The sequence below is a fragment of the Carassius carassius genome, chromosome 28 (genome assembly GCF_963082965.1).
Source record: "Carassius carassius chromosome 28, fCarCar2.1, whole genome shotgun sequence".
Taxonomy (NCBI): domain Eukaryota; kingdom Metazoa; phylum Chordata; class Actinopteri; order Cypriniformes; family Cyprinidae; genus Carassius; species Carassius carassius.
The window spans coordinates 1820424-1840365 of NC_081782.1; the positions used below are offsets into that span (position 1 = coordinate 1820424).

At 38.0% G+C, this 19942-nt stretch overlaps 1 protein-coding gene across 1 annotated transcript; it reads left to right on the forward strand.

Annotated features, from left to right (window-relative positions):
- The first annotated feature begins 8095 nt into the window (after positions 1 to 8095).
- Positions 8096 to 13942, forward strand: LOC132107539 (uncharacterized protein DDB_G0271670-like). Its single transcript, XM_059513659.1, has 15 exons — positions 8096 to 8141; positions 8908 to 8984; positions 9147 to 9272; positions 9358 to 9450; positions 9796 to 9897; positions 10019 to 10063; positions 10139 to 10193; positions 10949 to 11073; positions 11294 to 11401; positions 11834 to 11938; positions 12025 to 12132; positions 12490 to 12612; positions 12710 to 12847; positions 13095 to 13139; positions 13307 to 13942. Exons 1-15 carry the CDS (start codon positions 8096 to 8098, stop codon positions 13604 to 13606), a joined length of 1596 nt encoding a protein of 531 aa, XP_059369642.1. The 3' UTR covers positions 13607 to 13942.
- The last annotated feature ends 6000 nt before the right edge of the window (positions 13943 to 19942 follow it).

The window sequence follows — 19942 nt, forward strand, 5'->3', positions numbered from 1 at the left end:
TATAAACAGTAAAATATGCTATAACAAAAATTACTATTATTATTTTTTAATTTAAAGTACAAATACGTATCTGACTACATATACCATAATGACAACATTATTAAGAAAATATAAATTATTTTATTATTATTTATTATTGTTTTATTATTATTTGAAGCTATAAACAATAAAAACAAAACAAAACAAAAAACAATGACATCTGAAGTGAACTCTGGCGCCCCCTGGAGCACTGAGGGTTAATACACAAACTGACATGAGCTGTGTATGTGTAAAATAGAGTTAAAGAGAGTATGAAAGAAATGATAATGAAAAACTTAATGAGGTTTTTACTATAAGGATGTTATTATTGGATCTAAGGGAAAATGAAACATTAAAAAGACAGATATGCCATAAATCTTATTGAGCAAATGAGATTTCTTTCATCAAGATGCAACTCTGAGCAGATGGAAAGTGCAGCAGAATCAGCTCTTTAGCACCGCGGTGTCACCCAAACAGATGCTCCTGAAGAGCCATACTCTCTCTTTGAGGAGAAATGTGAGCTACATGACTCTCACTTCCCATCTCCATCTGAGGAACAGATACTGAACTGGATTTCAATATGCATTATTAAGTATGAGCAGTATAATAGTGATGCTTGACTTCGCAGAACCAGCAATAATGTACAGATTAAGCAAACTGAGCATCAGCCAGGTTTCCATCCACCAGGACTTTTATTGTCAACTAAAACTAAAAAACTAACATTTATGTTAACTGAGATAAAATAAACGTTAACTGAAGTACAATATGAAACAATGTATTATGTAAATTAGTTTATAAAATATTTTAATAAATGTATTTTCATTCAGTTAGTTGTGAGGCCAACATTTCTCATTTTTGAAGCATAAAAATAACTAAAACTAAACTTAACTAAACTAAAACAGAAATAAAAAATAGATTCGAAAAACAAAAAAATTATTTAAAATATTAATAAAAATATATTCTTATATTAACATTGTTTAAAAAGACATTTAAAAAATACTAAAACTCAAAGGAAAATTTTAAAGGAAAAAGAAAAAGATATTCAAAAATCTAAATAGTAATACAAAATAAATACATTAACAATACTAAAATAAATTTTTTAAATAAATATAAATTTTAAAAATTAAAACAAAATAATTTATCCAAAATATTAATAAAAGATATACTACTATATTAACAATACTAAATTAAAACTATGCATTTGAATGCAAATTAGATTTGTGTTTTTTTATATATATATATATGGTTTGAAAGGTGTGCATAGGAAATGCATATGCTTGCTTTAGGTAGATAAAATCAAATTTTTGTTTAGTTAAAGTTGAAGTACTAGAATAAATAAAAATGAAAATTACTAAACCGGCTCAGAAATGAATCTTTATTATTAAAAAAATGTAAATAAAAAAAATATTTTTTTAAATGATTAAAACTTTAAAATTAAAAGGAAAATGGAAACCATAAAAACTAATTTCTGATATTAATAAAACGATCTCTTTGTTAACAATACTAAAATAGCTATCCATGTTTTTATGCAAATTTTGGAATATATAGTTAGAAAAAATAAGACATGCATAGGTTTGCATGAGTTTAGTCAAAGTTGAAGTGATGAAACAACCAAAACTAAAACAGACAAAATCTTAAAAACTGACGAGAACTCATGCAAAGTATTAATAAAACCTAGCAACACTAAAATTTAATTATTTAGTATTTTATGCACATTTTGGCATACATATAGTTGAATAGACGTGAATAAAATGCACATAAGAAATGCATACATTCACTTGATGTACATACATTTATATATATAAAACAGAAAATAGAAAATGAGAAGAAAATTTTTTTTGCATAAAATGCAATGAAAACCCATTTAGCAAATTCATGTAAAGATATGCATAAAAAAAGTCATGTGAAAGTTTCCCAGAAGTGATGATTCTGTTCTCTTGAACACATGGGACGGAAACGCTGCTTTACTGACAAACTGTTTTTTAGAATTTTGAATAAATTTAAATTTAAATGGTCACACACACTGTGTCTTGTATGATTTCTGGGGTATCATCTGAACCTCTCCCTCTGTTCCTCGAAGCACGCGGCGTGTTTGGTCCAGCTGTGTGTGCAGTTGTTCTCAACATCTGTTCCTTTGGCAAAAGCCCCAGCATCCTTCAGCTGTGAGGTCATGTGGAGCGACGGCTGGGAATCCAGAGCATCTCAATGATCATCAAGCTCACACTCGACTCACTTCCAGTCAACAGTCCCACAATGCAATGCCATGAACTCAGATATGGCTGGGACCCTTTCCAAGGCATTTCAGATTATTTATATACAGTGGTGGCCAAAACGATTAGAACTCTAGTATTTCCACCAACTAAAAATGGTTTTAAGTCAGATATTTCTATTTTTTGCTATAGTGTGTCAGTAGGAAATGTCATATTTTGCCATTAATTGTAATAATCCAGTGAGGTTTTTTGCCTGACAACAGCCAGTGCTCCACACAGAGATCTTTCTATCTGATGTAAATACTAGTGTTGTAATCATTTCGGCCATCACTGTAAAGATTATATAAAATAATGAGTTAAAACAATTATATTTATTTTAAGAAAATACACTATAATGATAATAATTATTTAAGCTAAAATAATTAGAATGACAACAATATTGTTTATGTTCTGGTATATTTTTATAGCTTATATTTTATTATTACTATTTTTATTCATTACAATATAATAATAATAATATATGACTATTTATAATTATTTAGCAAATAATGAATATTATAATTAGTCTACTGTTCATTCATGTTTATATTTATATTATAAAAAATCAAATGTTTTTATATATTTTTCCTATGTGTGGTTGTTGTTAAGCTAGGAATTGCCCAGCACTACTATAGTTTATTTTGTTCCCGAAATGCAATAACGTGTTTTTATATTCAAGCACAAATCTCAAGCACACAGCAACAGTAAAGCACGGCACATTAGTGTGTTATTGTCCCTCTCGGCCCTTCATACGTCTCTGCTCTCTATTCAGTCCTGGTTAAGCAGAACTAACATGATAACCTGCACAGAGCCGCATGAAGTAATAGAAATCACAGAGCACTGGAGTTTCTGGAAACTCATCAGGTTCCCACAAAGAGAGAGAGAGAGAGATGAACATGTAGTCCACTCAACAGCTCTGGGAAATGAACACTGGGGAAGCGTTTACGAACAATACCTGATACACAATATCTCAGCATTATATTTCATTCCTAGAATGCCACAGGAGCTTTACGACACACTACCCAATGTCAGCCAAAAACAGGAGCTTCCTCACCTCTGTCTTCAGTGGAGCGTCTTCTCTCGCTGAGAATAGCATAACATACTATATACAGTATACAGTATGAATTCTGAGCACAATATGTAGTATAACTGCACACACGGAAAACCAGGTGAACTCTTACGAATATAAAATATTGAAACCCACAATGCAAAATGATTAGCTTTTCATGCCATTTCAGACTACTTGATTAAAGTTAAGTCGTAATACAATGACATAAAAACAATAATTACTATTATTAGTAGTAGTGGTAGTATTAATATACTTTCTAAGTTTAAAACATATGGGAAATATGCTTATTAAAAATAAATAATAAAAATCATTTAAAATGTATTTTATTCCGCTCTATATAATACACTATTATTATAAGCTAAAAAAAATAATGATATTATAGATGTTGTTATTCATTCATTAGTTATTTTGTTGTTGTTGTTGTTGTTGTTATTTAAGCTAAAAATAAGCTAAATAAATAAAATATAGTAAAAACAATTATATTATTATAAAGTATTATTATTATTATTATTAATGATACACTTTTTATCGCTTTTACAAATAAGAATAGTATTTGACTTGACAAATGAAAGACCGTGATGAAATAAAATATTTGGTGGGACTATGAAAGTGTTATCATTTTGCACAAAATTTAATTAAAATTCAAAACAACTGTTTTTATTTCCATAAATAATGACCAACCATTGGTTGGAGGTTTTACTATATATTGCAGAAATACTATGGTACTTTACTATTCTGGATACAGTCTTACTGTTGCATATAATACATACTGTGTCTAAACAGCACAGTATTAATTAGTAAGATAGTGTTTTATTGTGTATTTTAGGCACGGAACAATAATATCTGCAAAGCATGTATTACTGTATTACTATCGTTTAAATATAATTAGTTTTCTTTATCATGTGAGACTTGACCAGATCCTGAAATCACAAAGGTATACACATTTATACACAAGTAAATGAGCATCTCAATTGCATATAAACTGTAATAACCCGCTATAAGAGTTTCAGTTGCTCAAGCTGTTTTGTAACATCATGGAAAAACATGACATCATGACACAGAGCCTGATGATTTCTGAGTCACTGTGAGTCAGCAGTTTTACACTAGTGGTAACCATCATCTATATGTGCATTATGTTAGGTTTTGTTATTTACATGTAAGCAATAACTATTTGATGCTGCATAATATGATATTAACACCAGAATCCAAGTAATCCAAAATATCAGACATGACTTTTCTGATCATCCATTCACCCCTGCATGACTTTACTTTGAAATGTTTTAATTGCATAATGCATTCTGTTTGACATAGGGCCTACTATATTTTACCTAAAAATTTTAATTTGCAGGCCCTCCAAGAATATGTTTGCGAATCATTTGATTCAGAGCTGGACTTTAGAGCGGGTTCGCGAATCATTTGATTTAAGGCAGAAATGTGTGCACCACAAATCATTTGATTCACTTCAGGACTTTGGAGCGCACATTTGATTCAGATCGGGACTCGAAGCGTTCCAATCAGATCGCGAATCATTTGAACGGAGCTTTGGAGAGGGTTCCTGAATCCTTTAAACAGCTTAATTAATATTCATGCCTTAATTCTTGGCCATACCCTTACTAAAATAATCCATGTTTTTAACCACATACTGTATAAAGCCAAAAAATAAAATAAAATATAGAATAAGGTTACTATAGTTAAACCATGTTAACCACAGATTACCCATGGTTTTGTTACACTAACTATAGTTTAACCATGGTATCTGTAGTACAACTGGTTGTAAATGGTAATCAATACGAAAAAAAAACCTTGGTTACTACACTTTTACTAAAACCATTTTTTGTATGATTCATATTTGCTAAACTAAACATATTTTACGCATGTAAGGATGCATTAGAGACATTTTTACACCTAAAACAGCTTAAAATCACTGTCAAATCCGCGTGGAACTTTTTACACATGTTTGCAGACATAAGAGAGACTTTAAGAGGAGAATACAAACACACACCCTCTAAGAGTTTACAAAGGGTGTGAGAAACATCAACACCTACTGTTACAAATAAGATTAAGTGCTGTTGAAAGGGTTTTGTAAGTTTATTAAAAACGAATGACAAATGCCTCTAGGAAATAATAATGCAAGATTCTGTAAAGTCTTACTTCATGAATATTTAATACATCTAACGTGGTGCTAAAGCTCTTTTCCAGTTTCCAGGCTCGTAGGTTTAATAAAACTGTTTATTCAACAGTTTGAAGTTAAGAGTCGCTACTCGCTAAGCGAACGTCAGGGTTTAATTAATATTCATGAGCAGGAAAAGCGGAGGTGGCGGTTAAGCCCCGCCCCTCCGGCATAAACTCACCTGTCCGCGGTCAGCTGAGCCAAGCGCAGACTCACGCGACGAGCAAATGGAGTCCAGACAGCTCTCAGGTAATTCAACCGTCTAAACATCTGTCAAATCAAGTGAATGACAAAATGAAACTAAAGGAAAGAGGAATTGAGCATCTGTAATGCTTCTCTTTCATTTTTGTAGACAGCGTTTTTTTCTTATTATTATTTGATGCAGTTTGAACTGTTAATTCAACCAATGACCTGCATAAATATTATATAGTACCTGAGAGAGTTTACTTGATTTTCATAAGCAATATAGCCTATATTATTTTCTGACCTCTGACTTGAACTACGTAGATAGATAGATAGATAGATAGATAGATAGATAGATAGATAGATAGATAGATAGATAGATAGATAGATAGATAGATAGATAGATAGATACGGAGATAGATAGATTCATTGAAGGGCATAGAAGTTAGACGTTCAAGGGCAGCTGTTTAATGAGAATTAATATTTAATGAATGATATTTGAAGATTTTTAAATAATATTTTTTTAACTGTATATGTGCAGCTGCAGGCTCCGAGAGCAGGAATGAACTGGAGTATGGGGGCATGGCCTGTTCCGTGATAGTGTGTGACATCGATCCAAAAGTTCCAGGTGTGAGGGATGGAAAGGTAGGAAAGTTAAAAAAACATTGTATTTAGATGGTTCACAATGAAGTAAAATTCCTTTTCCTTTTACATCAACTGTGAAAGTATATTAATTCACATTTCTTCCTATCAAGAATGAACCCTGGTCATGTGACAGCTCTGCATCTTACTCTGATAGTGAGGATGATGAAAAAGACAAGAAAAAGAAGAAAAAGCTGAAGAAGAAAAGAAGCAAGGTACTTAGATTACGAAACAAGACAGAGCCCAGTAGCGAACCCTGAAGCATCCCGCTCATTCCACCTGCTTAATTAGAGCTTCATGAGCACATAAATTAACCTTTTACTGCATATTAATTTCACACCAGGAACTGTGTAGATATTGAACACTTGCTTTTGTTCCTGTTTTGTACATCATGTTGAAATAAATCATCTGCTTAATGCATAAATATAACTGATATTTGACATAGATAAAGGAATGTTTTTTTTGCATGCTACAGTTTATTAATCCAAGAATAATACATGCATTTCAGTACAAAACAGAAAAGAAAAGCATGATTATTACACTATTATTATTACATTATTATTTTATGAGGTTTTCAGAATGCATGACCTCAAAAGTTTTTTTGTTTTTTTTTACAACATTTAAAGAGAACAACTCCCTTCTTGTGCAATGAGGGGAAAGAGCTGGAGGGCAGAACAAACACACACACACACACACACACACACACACACAGAAGAGTATGTCAACTGTCAGAAACAAGTTCTTGCAGGTGACAACTACTCTTTCACTTTCTCACACAGAAGTCCAGCTCATCTTCCTCATCATCGTCCTCTTCCTCATCATCATCTTCATCTTCAGACAGTGACAGCAGTGAGGTGAGCAGATTAATAAGTTTAACTGGTTTCATGTTTAATTATCTTTGCAGTGTGACAGCTAGTGCCCATGTTACAGTATGGCTTTGCTGTCCTGTAATTAACTGTGGTAAGTGGAAATCTAGGGCTTTAAGTACTTGGGCAATTTGTATTTCTCACACATACTGAGGAGTTGAAAGTGTCACAGTCTGCAGTATTTTAGTGTAGAGATTTGTACTCTCCGATGTTAAACATAACCTAGAATGCAACACTGCAAGTCAGAGTGACAGAGTTCACCAAATCAGCTTTTAACATTCATAAACACACACACACACACACACACATTACATCAATTTTGGTTATAGGGGGAACTTCAAATTTGCCTTGATTGTTTTTTGAAAATAACATTAAAGCAAACACAGGAACAGAGTGTTTAACCTGTTTTTAGACTAGAGGGTGTTTATTTTTTATATTATATATTTATATTATTTATATTTTATTTCATTTGTGTTTAATTTTGAGCTGGACAGCTACTAATACTAATCATTGTATACTCATGTTGAGTGGAAGAACAGCTAATTTTAATGAACATCTTGTTTTTGCATTCAGCCAAAGAAAGTCATGCAAGTTTGTAACAGTGTGTGTTTTGACTTTCAGCTGAACTTTACATAAAGGCTGTGTTTATTTCCCACTGTTTTTCTGCAGAGGAAGGAAAGTAGTCTGAGTCATGGTGTGCTGAACAACAGTCACAGCTTGCTTTTTAAAACAGGATTTGTAGAGTGTGTCTCATGGCTGCTGTCCTAATTATGAAATATTTGTGTTTACCACAAAACAACAACATTTACATCTTCTTCTTGACTTATCTGGGTCACGCTCTCAGATTTACTCATTCACGCATTCTCCTCAACAGGATGAAAAGAAGAAAAAGAAGAAAATGAAGATCAGCAAGACTGCAGAGCTGGGGATTCTCGCAGAAACCGGTAAGACGAATCACAGGACAGGTGTTTCATTGTGTGTGTGTGTGTGTGTGTGTGTGTGTCTTTCACTCTGGTGGTAATTTTACTCTATTAAACACCTCTGATTTTAGGCCTAAGATAGACAAACATTCACTTTATTTGAACAGACAAGTAAAAGCCTGAAATATTTGATGCATGAGGAAATGAGCTCTTTCCATGCAGAGTGTGTTTATGCTTACTGCACACTGCATATATAAAATAATTGTATTTTACATGATTAAATGAGTAAAGTAAAAGTAAGGCATTCAGTCAAATATATATAAACACACACATACACGCATACACACAAATACAAACACATATATTTGTGTGCGTGTGTGTCTGTGTGTGTGGGACCCTACACCACAAAACCTTAAGTAGCACAGGTATATTTGTAGCAATAGCCAAGAATATATTGTGTATATATATATATATATATATATATATATATATTGTATAGGTAAAAATATTTGATTTGGTGATTTTATTCATTTATATTTTTTTATGTGAGTATTTAATTTACAAATTATTTATTTATGTATAATTTTTTTATTGCTATTCTTTATTTTTATTTATTATAATTTATTGGGATGTATTTTTATTTTATTATTTTCTTCATTGATATTTTGGAATTTTTTGAGATTTTTGAGTCACTGGTCATTGTATTCTTTTGTTGTGAGGAAAAACAACTCGTTCTGCTGATCATCTTGACTTTTACCAAGTGATCATCTAAAGTCTGTGATGTTTTCAGGTCTGGAGGGAAACACTGAATTAACTCCTGCAGGAGAAACTAAAGGAGACGAAGACAAGAAAAAGAAGAAAGACAAAGTAAAGGAATTTCTCCTGTTTAAGACTGTCTCTGCTGTGTTATGTAAATTACCTTACTGTTTAAATTTTCAGCATAATGTCTCACATTTCATTCGTTGCCTCAGTTTTTGTTTGCTCGCTTTTTAGTTCATATATTGATTAACTTTGCTTAATTTTTCCCAGGATGCAGCTGCAATCACTTCAGACAGCGAGAATGACAAGAAGAAGAAGAAGAAGAAAAAGAAAAAGAAACACAGAAAGAAGCTGAAGAAGGACAAGAAAAGGAAGAAGAAAAAGAAGAAGAAGAAGGTATGAAGCGCAGAGGTATAAAATTCTTTTAATTTTACAGAATCAGTCTGGAATCTGAAATCTCGGCATCTTCTGTATTTCTTAGGACTCCAGCTCATCTTCCTCCTCAGACAGTGAGGATGACCACAAGAAGAAAAAGAAGAAGAAAAAGAAGACCAAGAAGAGGAAGAAGAAGAAGGTAAAGCAGTGCATTAGTGTGATTGGTTGTTTCTATCTGTCCGTGTCTGTGTATGTGTGTCTGTCTGTGTGACATTTCTCATTTTCATTAAGTTAGACTTGACAAACTAAAATAATTGAAATAAAAAATTAAATTGACATTTCTTTAAAAAGCAGAAAAATTAAACTAAAACTAAGATGAAAATGGAAAAATATAAAATGCAACCATTCAAAATATGGCATTTTAATAATTGCGAGTTTATATCTTATCTTATACCTTATAGTTTTACTCTGAATTGTGAGATAAAATCACAACTACTAAACAAGTTTCCATATTGTTTAATGCAAGTTCTCTCTCTTCTGTCAGGAATCAAGCAGTTCTTCCTCTGACAGCTCCAGTGATGATGAGAAGAAGAAGAAAAAGAAGAAGAAAGACAAAAAGAAGAAAAAGAAGAAAAAGGAAAAGAAGGTACAATGCAGTTTAAAAGCATGAAAAGCACCTGACTCATTCTTTTTAATGCTTGTGGAGACTAGTTTAAGTTCAAAGTGTTCAAATCAAATTCACTAATTGAGCTGATTATGACTTGCAGGATTCAGGAGGTGACTCGGCATCGGCTGCAGAGAAAGAGGAGAAGGTAAGAAACCGCAGGATTGAACTGAAGAGAAACTTGTGTCAGAGAAACTCATGCTGCTCCTCTTCTGTCTGTCAGGAGCTTGAACTCAAACACGAGGATGGAAAGCTCACAGAAGACACATCTTCATCTGGTGAATCCTTTAGTCTGTTCCTTTATTTGTGCAGATTTGAGTCTAGTCTGACCCTGTTTAGATTCTTTAATCCTAAATTTCTGGGTGGAGAAGGCAACATTTATGTAACTTTTACAAAGGATTGACATGGTAATACATTTTTGAAAGTTGGGTTTTTATGGTTTGGAAAAGTCTTAACATTTTTAATATCTTAAAAGTCTCATAGAAACTTCTTTAGTAATGTAATAGAATTTTATTTTGTTTTATTTTATTAATAATGGTCTAGTTATTATGAGTCATGGAAATGTGCTGACCTAATCTTTTATGCAGGGTTACTTTAAATAAAATTATTTAAAATATATTTAAAAATATTATTTAAAATAAAACGGGCATTGAGAGAGAAATAAAATTTAATAAAATAGAACTTTAGTTCCCAAGAAAAACATTTTCATTTAGTTTAACCTGATGTAATAAAATAACTAAAACTGAAAATGAAATAAAAAAAAACAATTATGAAAACTATATACACATACAGTATTACTAAATCTAAAAATATGTATATTTTTAGAAATGAATCTAAAAAAAAGTACTTATAAAAAAATACAACACAAGAAAACATTTAAAAATAAACAACATTTAAAATAAAAACTAATTTTTTTTACATTTTTTTAACAAAATAGCACTGCATGTGAGGAGCCTGCTTTACTCCGAACATGTTGAATGGATGTCTAATGGTGGTCACATGACTCATGTAAGTGACTTCCTGTCCTGTGCAGCACTTCCTGTGGCGTCTGCGGGTTTGACCGTTGTCAGGGACGACGGTCTCCTGTCTGATGATGAGGCCGAGGGAGCAGACGACAAGCAGAAAGACAAAAAGAAGAAAACAAAGAAAAAGAAGAAGGTTTGTACATTAACACAAAAACACGAACAAAAACAATGCTTCATTAATCATCCAATTGCATGTGTAAAAACACGCTTTCCCGTGAACCGTGCTAGTAAAAGTGATTCTTCTCTGTGTGCAGGTGACTGATCTCCATCTCTCACTAATAACAGATTAGCTTTATTAATCACAACTGGGCAAAACATGATTTTCATGCCCTAAACTCGTCTCTGTCTCTCAGAAGGAATGCGGTTCCTCCTCTTCATCGGACAGTTCTTCAGACAGTGACGATGACAAGAAGAAGAAAAAGAGGAAGAAACCCAAGAAAAAGAAAAAGAAGAAAGATAAAGTGAGCTTTAAGCTTCATCATAAACAGCTGCATATGTTATTGGTGGGCTGGTTCATAATTTACATTTGTAAAATGCATAATTCCGACCGTAAAAGCAAATCGAAGCTGATTTAAAACTAATTAAATTCTACTGTACTCTAAACAGAAGGCATCCTACAGTTCAACTGATTAGCTATATTACTTTAGTGATTTGAAGTATTCATTTGTTATTTTTGTGAAGTCCACATTAAATGCTGTTTTTAACCCATTTTATGTCTGTAACTGATGGATTTGTGAGTGGAACAGAAAATTGCACATTGGAATAAAATGAAGAGTGGGATTTTATAACTCGATGGAGAAAAGGCATTGTTCAGCATGAATAAAAAATGCATTGCTTAAATAATAACAAAAAAAGGAAACCTATAAAAATATTTCTGTTATTATTGCTAACAGGACTCCAGCTCCTCTTCTTCATCCGACAGCAGCTCCTCATCCTCCTCCTCAGACAGCGACAGTGACAAGAAAAAGAAGAAGAAGAAGAAGAAGAAAGTGAAGAAGGTAAAGATTAGCTACCTGACCTTGAACTGATTTCCTACGATTTCTTAGAAGTACTCTGAAGAACAAGGCTTTTCTTGTTTCTTAAGGATTCATCTTCATCATCGAGTAGCTGTTCATCATCATCTGACAGTGATGATGACAAGAAGAAGAAGAAGAAAAAGAAGAAGAAGAAGAAGAAGAAGAAGAAAGTAAAGGTCAGATTGATTTCTATTCTTAAATGTAATATATGAAATACATTTCCATATATGAAGTCTTATGTTATGTGAGGTAGAAATGTATGTGAAACCTATTAGAAAGTTGAAATTCATATATATATATATATATATATATATATATATATTATTAACATATGCAAATTGTACTGTGAGGCTTTTATGTATGTTATAAACATACAGTATACCTCCATCTACCCAGAGAATGTATGAATGTAAAAATTATAAATCACCTTATAGATGTCATCTATATATATATTTCCATATGGGTTTATTCAGATTTACAGATGCATGTGACAAACACGGACTGAATAATTGCTCTGCTCTTGTTTCTTAAAGGATTCTTCTTCATCTTCGTCATCAAGTAGCTCCTCCTCTTCTTCTGACAGTGATGATGAGAAGAAGAAGAAGAAGAAGAAGAAGAAGAAGAAGAAGAAAAAGAAAAAGAAGCATAAGAAAAAGGTAAAATCTAAAAGTAAAATCTCTCTTTATTAAATATTCACGCGGAGTACATGAGAAATACATGAACCCTGAATATATTTGACCTCTCCATCCTCAGGAGTCCAGCTCCTCTTCATCATCCAACAGCAGCTCCTCGTCCTCCTCCTCAGACAGCGATGATGACAAGAAGAAGAAGAAGAAGAAGAAGAAAAGTGAAAAGGACAAGAAAAAGAAGAAAGACAAGAAGAGTAAAAAGGTGGTTCATCGTCAGTTCCTTCCATTAAAGACTCGTCTAAACCTGCAGGACTGGTTTAGCACCTGTTTAACCCGCATTACTAGTAGATGCAAAGAAAATGTTGCAACTCGCTTTAGAAAGTCAATCATTCAACAATAAGCGATTTTTTCCAATTTTAAATATATGTAAAACAATTTTATATATATATAGTAATGTCAAGGTCACACATTTGATGTAGTTTGTCTTGTTGCTTTTGTTTTAATCCCAGGACTCAGGAAAGTCTTCAGGATCAGAAAACCATGACGACAAGCATGTATGAGCTAATCCAAGCTTGTTTATTTTAATCTGTGGTATTTCTCATTATGACAGCTTTTATTTTCTGTAAGATCTAGAGGAAATTCACTTCTCCTTGTCGTGTGACATGGTGGTGAAGTTCTCTCCCAGCAGTTAAACTAAACCTCTATTGTTATTCCTCTACAGAAGAAAGCCATATCAGATGATAAGCACGGAGAAAACTCCTCGCTGAAGACTGAAGGAGGGTCAGGGGGTTCGGGGTCATTCGGCTCGAGAGAATTCAGCTGTGGAACTTGTGGCTCTCAGATTTCTTCATCTCTAGTTTACTCCAGCCTGCCTTCTGAAAGCCTGAGCCACACAGAGAGCAGCAGCGCCCCCCGCAGGCCTCTGTCTGCCATCGAGAGCCTGATGGGATATCCTCAGAGAAACACGCTGGAGACCGACAGAGCCACGAGCAGCAGATACACCTCACACTTCACATCATGAGAAACACTTACACAACAGTGCCATAGCAGTACCATGTTTTGAGAGGCTTTAGAGTGCTGCAGTGATGACGTTTGTTTGTAAGACTCCTGCATGATTCTTACATCACATCTGTGTCCCTGCAGCACAGAAGCAGTCATCAGTATCACAAGTATATTTGTAGCAATAGACAACAACACATTGTATGGGTCAAAATTAAACATTTTTTTATGCTAAAAATCATTAGGCTATTAAGATCATGTTCCAAGAAGATATATTTTGTAAATTTCCTAACCTAAGTATATCAAAACTTAATTTTTCATTAGTAATATGCATTGCTAAGAAGTTCATTTGGACAACTTTTCTTAATTCGATTTTTTTTTGCACCCTCATATTCCAGATTTACAAATAGTTGTATCTCTCCCAAATATTGCCTCTTATGACTGGTTTTGTGGTCCAGTGTCACAAATTTACAACTTAAGGCCTTAATATAGTCAGCAGAGGTAAAAAGCTAAACATAGGCTTTACCCAGCTAACAAAAATATGATCTAAGAGCATTTTTCTAGCATTCCAATTAAGTTACAAAAACATGATTTCTGTCTGTTCTCTTAACGTTCAAAATCTCTTTTAAATGCTTAAAAGTTGTTGTTCTTTTTTTTCAAACATTAAGTGAACATTCCATCTTATCATTTGGCAAACGTTATGGAAATGTTACTTTTGAATGTTCTCTGAACATTCCGAAACAAATTGTTACATTTAAAAAGAATTATATGAATGTCCAACTAAAATTTTTCAGAAAAAAAAAACAATTGTGTGAATGATATAGAAATAATGCTTAGAATGACTTTCTTTCCCTGCAGTCTCCACTGTGATCTATTTGGGGAGCCCTGGAATATACATTTAACCATCTGATACAATCACTGAATGGCCACAGTACTTTTTTTGTTATAGTGCTACGAAGATAGACTTTAAGACGTGAATGCTTATGATCACTGTGTATTTGTTTTAGTCTGTGGTAGAGGGAATAGAATACAGCGTTTAACCCACACTGTTGTCTATTGAATAATTATGTATCTTGCCTGATTCAGAGAATATTATGATTGTGAATGATACTATTAAAAAGCATGTAAGCGAACCACATGCAGTTCATGTGAAAATTATTCAAGGAGTGTTTTCTGTCATCATGTGCTGGAATAATCAGAAGCAGAGCATTTGTGGAGCAAAGGGCGTGAACAGAAACCACACCTAGATACTTTCCTGAAGCGCCTCGGGCTGGGGCCGTTTTTAGAGAAGTTCATCTACTTCCTGTCAGGGAGATATTTCTGGAGGGAGGATTTTTACATAGGGTGGAAACACAAGAGGAATAAAATCAGGGGGATGTGTGCTTATTGCAGCAGGTTCCAAATGGTTTATTTGACATTTAAGCATTTGGCAGACACTTTTACCCAAAGACTTACAATACATTCATTTTACAATGCATTCCAAATGCTCATCATTCTGAGTGTTATACTAAAGCAGAACCACCCATATGAGATACACCTGACACTCCTGCAGACTGATGTCTGGATACCAGGGGAAGAGCTTCATAAACCGGTTGTGTTGGATAATCCTGTTTCTGTCAAAGCCTAGTTTAACTCTTAAAACAGGATTTAGTGTTTTTAATGACTGGTTATATGAAATTGTTCACATTCACAGTAGTGCTAGTAGATACATGCATACATAAATAAAAATACAGTACTTATTATCAACAATTATATTAGTTTTTCTCAGTGGCATTTCTCAGATCAAAAATAAAATTCTAAAAACTACTTATTCAACATGCACATCATCTAGTCACTTGTGCATATATTAAAAACAGTTCCTCTTTAGGAACTCGAGCTGCGTCGAGAACGTTTGGGGAACGCGTCCAGCATGTCGTCTCTGAATAATGTATATAATCAGTCCAAAGGAAGGGCGAGACTTCATAGGCGGGTGACGTCAGAGACCAGCAAGCATAAAAGCATGAGCGGCGAAGCTCTGTGTGCAGGGCCGGCTCTAGGTTATTTGGTGCCCAAGGCGAAAGAGCCCCCCTTTTTTTTTTAATTCTGCAATTTTGCGCCCCATCCAGCAGATGGCGCCCCAAAGCTGGCCCTGTCTGTTTGTGTGTCATTTGCTATCTGTTTGTGAGTCTTATTTAGTGTCGTTTGTCCACTGATATACTCCATTGTCAAAGATTCAATCAAGAGAAGTTTTGGGCGAGAGCAGGCAGCGTTCAGGCTGTGTGTTTTCCCTGCCAAAAAAAAAAGAAAAAAGGTGGGGACACACGCAGCTCGTGTGTTGTCTGCTTGAGAGTGAAGCGCGCAGTGTCAGCTTTCGAGGGAGTTGACGGCTGCGATGCAAGCCTTTGCTTCACTCTCAGAAGGCTTTCTTTGAGGAGAGAGCTTTCACTGGTGTTTCTCGCGGTGCCAGCCCTGGTTTCGCCGAGGCGGAACGGTGGTTGTGCTCGTGGGATTCGCTTTCGGATCTGCTGGAAGGAATGTAAGACGGGCAAGTCCCTATCTTCTTTCTTAGCCACCAGATCCGGTGCCCGCTCTCGGTGGTCGGAAGCCCGCGTTTGCGGTACTTTCTCCCCGATGAGAGGGTGCGACGCGCTGCCTGTCTTTCTCTGAGGAGATTGATGTGGAAAGGCGTCGATGAGCTCGCCAGTTGCACAAGCACCAGTCACACAAGCATATTAATATTAACATAAGCAGCATTAATGAAGAGTGGAGCTCGTGCAGTCAGCTCTCGGGGGACTGATTGTGCTTTTCTCGCTGTTAAGCGCTCCGCTCTCGCCGGGCACGCTCCGAGGAGTGTGTCCGTGCATGCGATCTTGCAGTCGCGGTTTCGCTGGTGCTGAGGCATGGCGGCGACCGCGATAGCGGGAATCGCACATGATCTGGCGAACGGGTTGGAGACGGCTAGTCCTATCTCCACCCGTGTTCACTAGATCTAGAGCTCGTTCTCGAGGCTTGGAAACCAGCGCTGCGGTTCCTCTGAGGAGCTTGAGGCGGTCAGGGGATGCTGGGCGGAGCAGTTCCAACCGTGTTCCAGCCCCACGTGCCAGGGGTGTCACTTTTGTACTCCGCAGACACTAGAGTCAAAGTGGTGCTCCCAGGCCGATGGCTTCTAGTGGAAAGCCGTTGTTTTCGCTGGATAGCCTTCATCATAACGTCCTGACACCTAGACCTAGGATGTTTTGAGGGCCAGCTCCCTCTGTGGAAGAGTGGTGTACACCGCATTACACGGTGCCCGTCTCTCAAGAGTGCCCTCAGGAGATTGTTCTGCCAACCCTGCCGGTGTTCCAGGGAGCAGCGATCTCCGGTGAGCACTTCCCTCAGTTACCGTCCGGAAACGTAGCGGTGCTGAGAGGTTCGCTACCTCTACGGGGGTCTCTAGAGCAGCTAGTACAGTCGCCCCCTGCCGGTCCTCCGCTTCAGGGCACCAAGGTAGTGGCTCTAGGCGCGAGACTGGTTCCCTTAGGAGGTCACATGGCGGTGTGGGAGCCCCTGCCAATGTACTTCACGGGGTCCTGCCCCGAGCAGGCTCTGGTCTAGTCTTCCTAGCAGATGTTGTGGGTCTGAGGACCGTCATTTTTAGGAGACTTCAGCTACGAGAGTCCTGATGCTGCGGCTCAGGACCTCGGAGGGCAGGCCCCTCTGGGGAGGAGCGGTGTACACCGCATTACACGGTGCCCGTCTCTCCTCAGTGCCCTCAGGAGATCGATCTGCCAACCCTGCCGGTGTTCCAGGGTGCAGCGGTCTCCAGCGAGCGCTTCTCTCAGTTACCGCCCGGAAACGTAGCGGTGCTAAGAGGCTCGCGACCTCCTGGGAGGTTTCCAGAGCAGCTAGTTCGGCTGTCTCCTGCCGGTGCGCCGCTTCCGGGCACCGAGCTAATTTCTCTGATGCAACCAGAGATCAGTCTTAAGAGGCTGATTCCCTTAGGAGACTATATTGCAGCGTGAAAACTACTGCCAAATGTGTCTAAGTGGGTCCTGCACACTGTAGTGAGAGGCCACAGAATCCAATTCTGGTGGGCCCCAAGCAGGCTCTGGTAATGGAACAGAAGTAGACTCTCTCTGAGGACGGAGACCATCGAGGTGGTCCCTCCTTGGGTTGCAGAGTCCGGGTCCTACAGCCGGTACTTCACTGTTCCAAGGAAGGATGAGGTGTTGTGTCCTTTTCTAGATCTGTGCTTTTGAACCTCTCAGTCAGGGGACTGAGGTTTAACACGCCTGTGTCACGATCTATCAAAAGATGCACTTATCTCCATCCTTCTTCATCGGAAGTTCCTGAGGTTTGCTTTTGGGGGCAAAAGCCTACCAATACGGATCTTCCACTGGTCTTGCACTCTCACCCCACACTTTCACGAATCAACCACATTGATGATTGGTTGATATCAGCTCAATCTGAGCAGATGACGGTTCGGCACCAAGGTGTCGTTCTCGCTCACATGAAAGAGCTGAGGGTTAAGACTTAACGCCAAGAAAAGTGTGCTTTCTCCAGTTCAGAGAACCATTTATCTGGGCATGGTGTGGGATTCGACCCACGATGCAGGCATGTATGTCACCTGCTCGGATCGAGTCGATCCTCACTGCAGTTGCGAATGTGAGAGAAGGCCGGTCACTCACTGTCAAGCAGTCACGGAGATTGCTGGGTCTGATGGCAGCTGCGTCCAACGTGAATACTATTGGCCTGCTGTACATGAGATCCCTACAGTGGTGGCTCAAGACCAAGGGGTTCTCCCTGAGGGGAAACCCACTTCGCATGCTAAAAGTCACGCGGCGCTGCCTACGTGCCTTGGATATGTGGAGGGAGCCTTGGTTCTTGTCCCAGGGCCCGTTGTTGGGAGCTCCTTGTCGCCGCATGATGCTAGCGATGGATGCGTCCCTCACCGGCTGGGGTGCGGTCATGAGTGGCCACCCTGCCCGTGGTCTGTGGAGTGGTCGCCATCTGACATGGCACTTCAACTGCCTGGAGATGCTGGCCGTGCTTCGTGCACTTTGTTATTTTCTCCCAGACCTAAGAGGTCACCATTTTTTGGTGCGCACCAACAGCAACAGCGGTGGTCTCTTACATCAACCACCATTGAGGTCTGCACTCACGCCGTTTATACAACTAGCGTACCAGATCCTTGTGTGGGCCCAGGACGAATTCCTCTCGCTCAGAGCAGTTCACATTCCTGGGCATCTTAATATGGGAGCAGACATCCTGTTGAGGCAGGGGCCGAGGCCCGGGGAATGGCGGCTTCACACTGAGGTGATGAAGCAGAGTTAGAGATGTTGGCCAGACTAGGGTGGATCTGTTTGCGACTCGAGAGACATCGCACTGTCCCCTCTGGCTTCCTCTGACTCATCCAGCTCCACTGGGGCCGGACGCCATGGTACAGACATAGCCGAGGCTTCATCTGTACATTTTTCCCCGATTGCTCTGCTCTCGGGAGTTCTGGAGAGAGTGTGCCGGGACGGAGTCCGGCTGCTGTTAGTAGTGGTGTAGTAGGTTAGTAGTGGACGGGCCGGGTATGGTTCCTGGGCCTGATTTCTCTTTTTGAACGGCAATCCATGGGAGGTTCCCGTCATGAGAGATCTCCTCTCGCAGGCGGAGGGTGCCCCCCGCATGGAGCTTAGAGGCTGTAGGTGCTGTCTCTGAGGAGGCACAACCCTTAGCTTCCGGTCTCTCAACCGAGGTTGTAAGACCGTTCTCCAATCCAGAGCTCCCTCAATGAGGAAACTGTATGCCTTGAAGTGGAAGCTTTTCACTTCCTGGTGCGGAGAGCAACAGCTCGACCCAGTTAACTGCCCGGATGGTACAGTGCTGGAGTTCCTGCAGGCTCACCGCAGGGTTGACCCACTCCACCCTGAAGGTCTACGTGGCGGCCATGGTGGCCAGTCAGGAAGCAGAAACCCTTTGGTTATATGTTTCCTCCATGGTGCGCTGAGGCTGAGGCCTCCGGCCATAAGAAGCTTATGCTAAGCAGTGATCAGGATGTTATTCTAAGCCTCGAGTCCTCTGATCTCCCCTCTCCTGGGGGTCAAGACTCAATCCTTCTGAAGTTTGGCCATTGGACGGGTTGTCCCCGAATTCTGTCAGGCTCCTTCTCTTGCTTTAGCTGTGCTCTTCCACACTAGGCAGAGATTTGAAAGTCTGGCGGCGTGGGCATTGTCATTTCCCAAACGTTCTCGACGCAGCTCGAGTTCCTGAAGAGGAACGTCTAAGGTTACTTATGTAACCCTGGTTTCTCGAAGGAACGAGACGCTGCGTCGCAGTGCCACTCTTCCGGCATATCTCGCCGGCGCTTGCTTCATCCTTTGAGGCTGATTTCCGGCTTCGCCGCTCATGCTTT

What these genes read in the sequence shown, in the direction of transcription:
- LOC132107539 (XM_059513659.1), top strand. Translation starts at nt 8,096, where the DNA reads ATGAAGATCAGCAAGACTGCAGAGCTGGGGATTCTCGCAGAAACCG. An exon ending in AGAAAAAGAAGAAGAAGAAG is followed by an intron (nt 9,273 to 9,357) that starts GTATGAAGCGCA and finishes TGTATTTCTTAG; the next exon opens with GACTCCAGCTCATCTTCCTC. An exon ending in AGAAGACACATCTTCATCTG is followed by an intron (nt 10,194 to 10,948) that starts GTGAATCCTTTA and finishes TGTCCTGTGCAG; the next exon opens with CACTTCCTGTGGCGTCTGCG.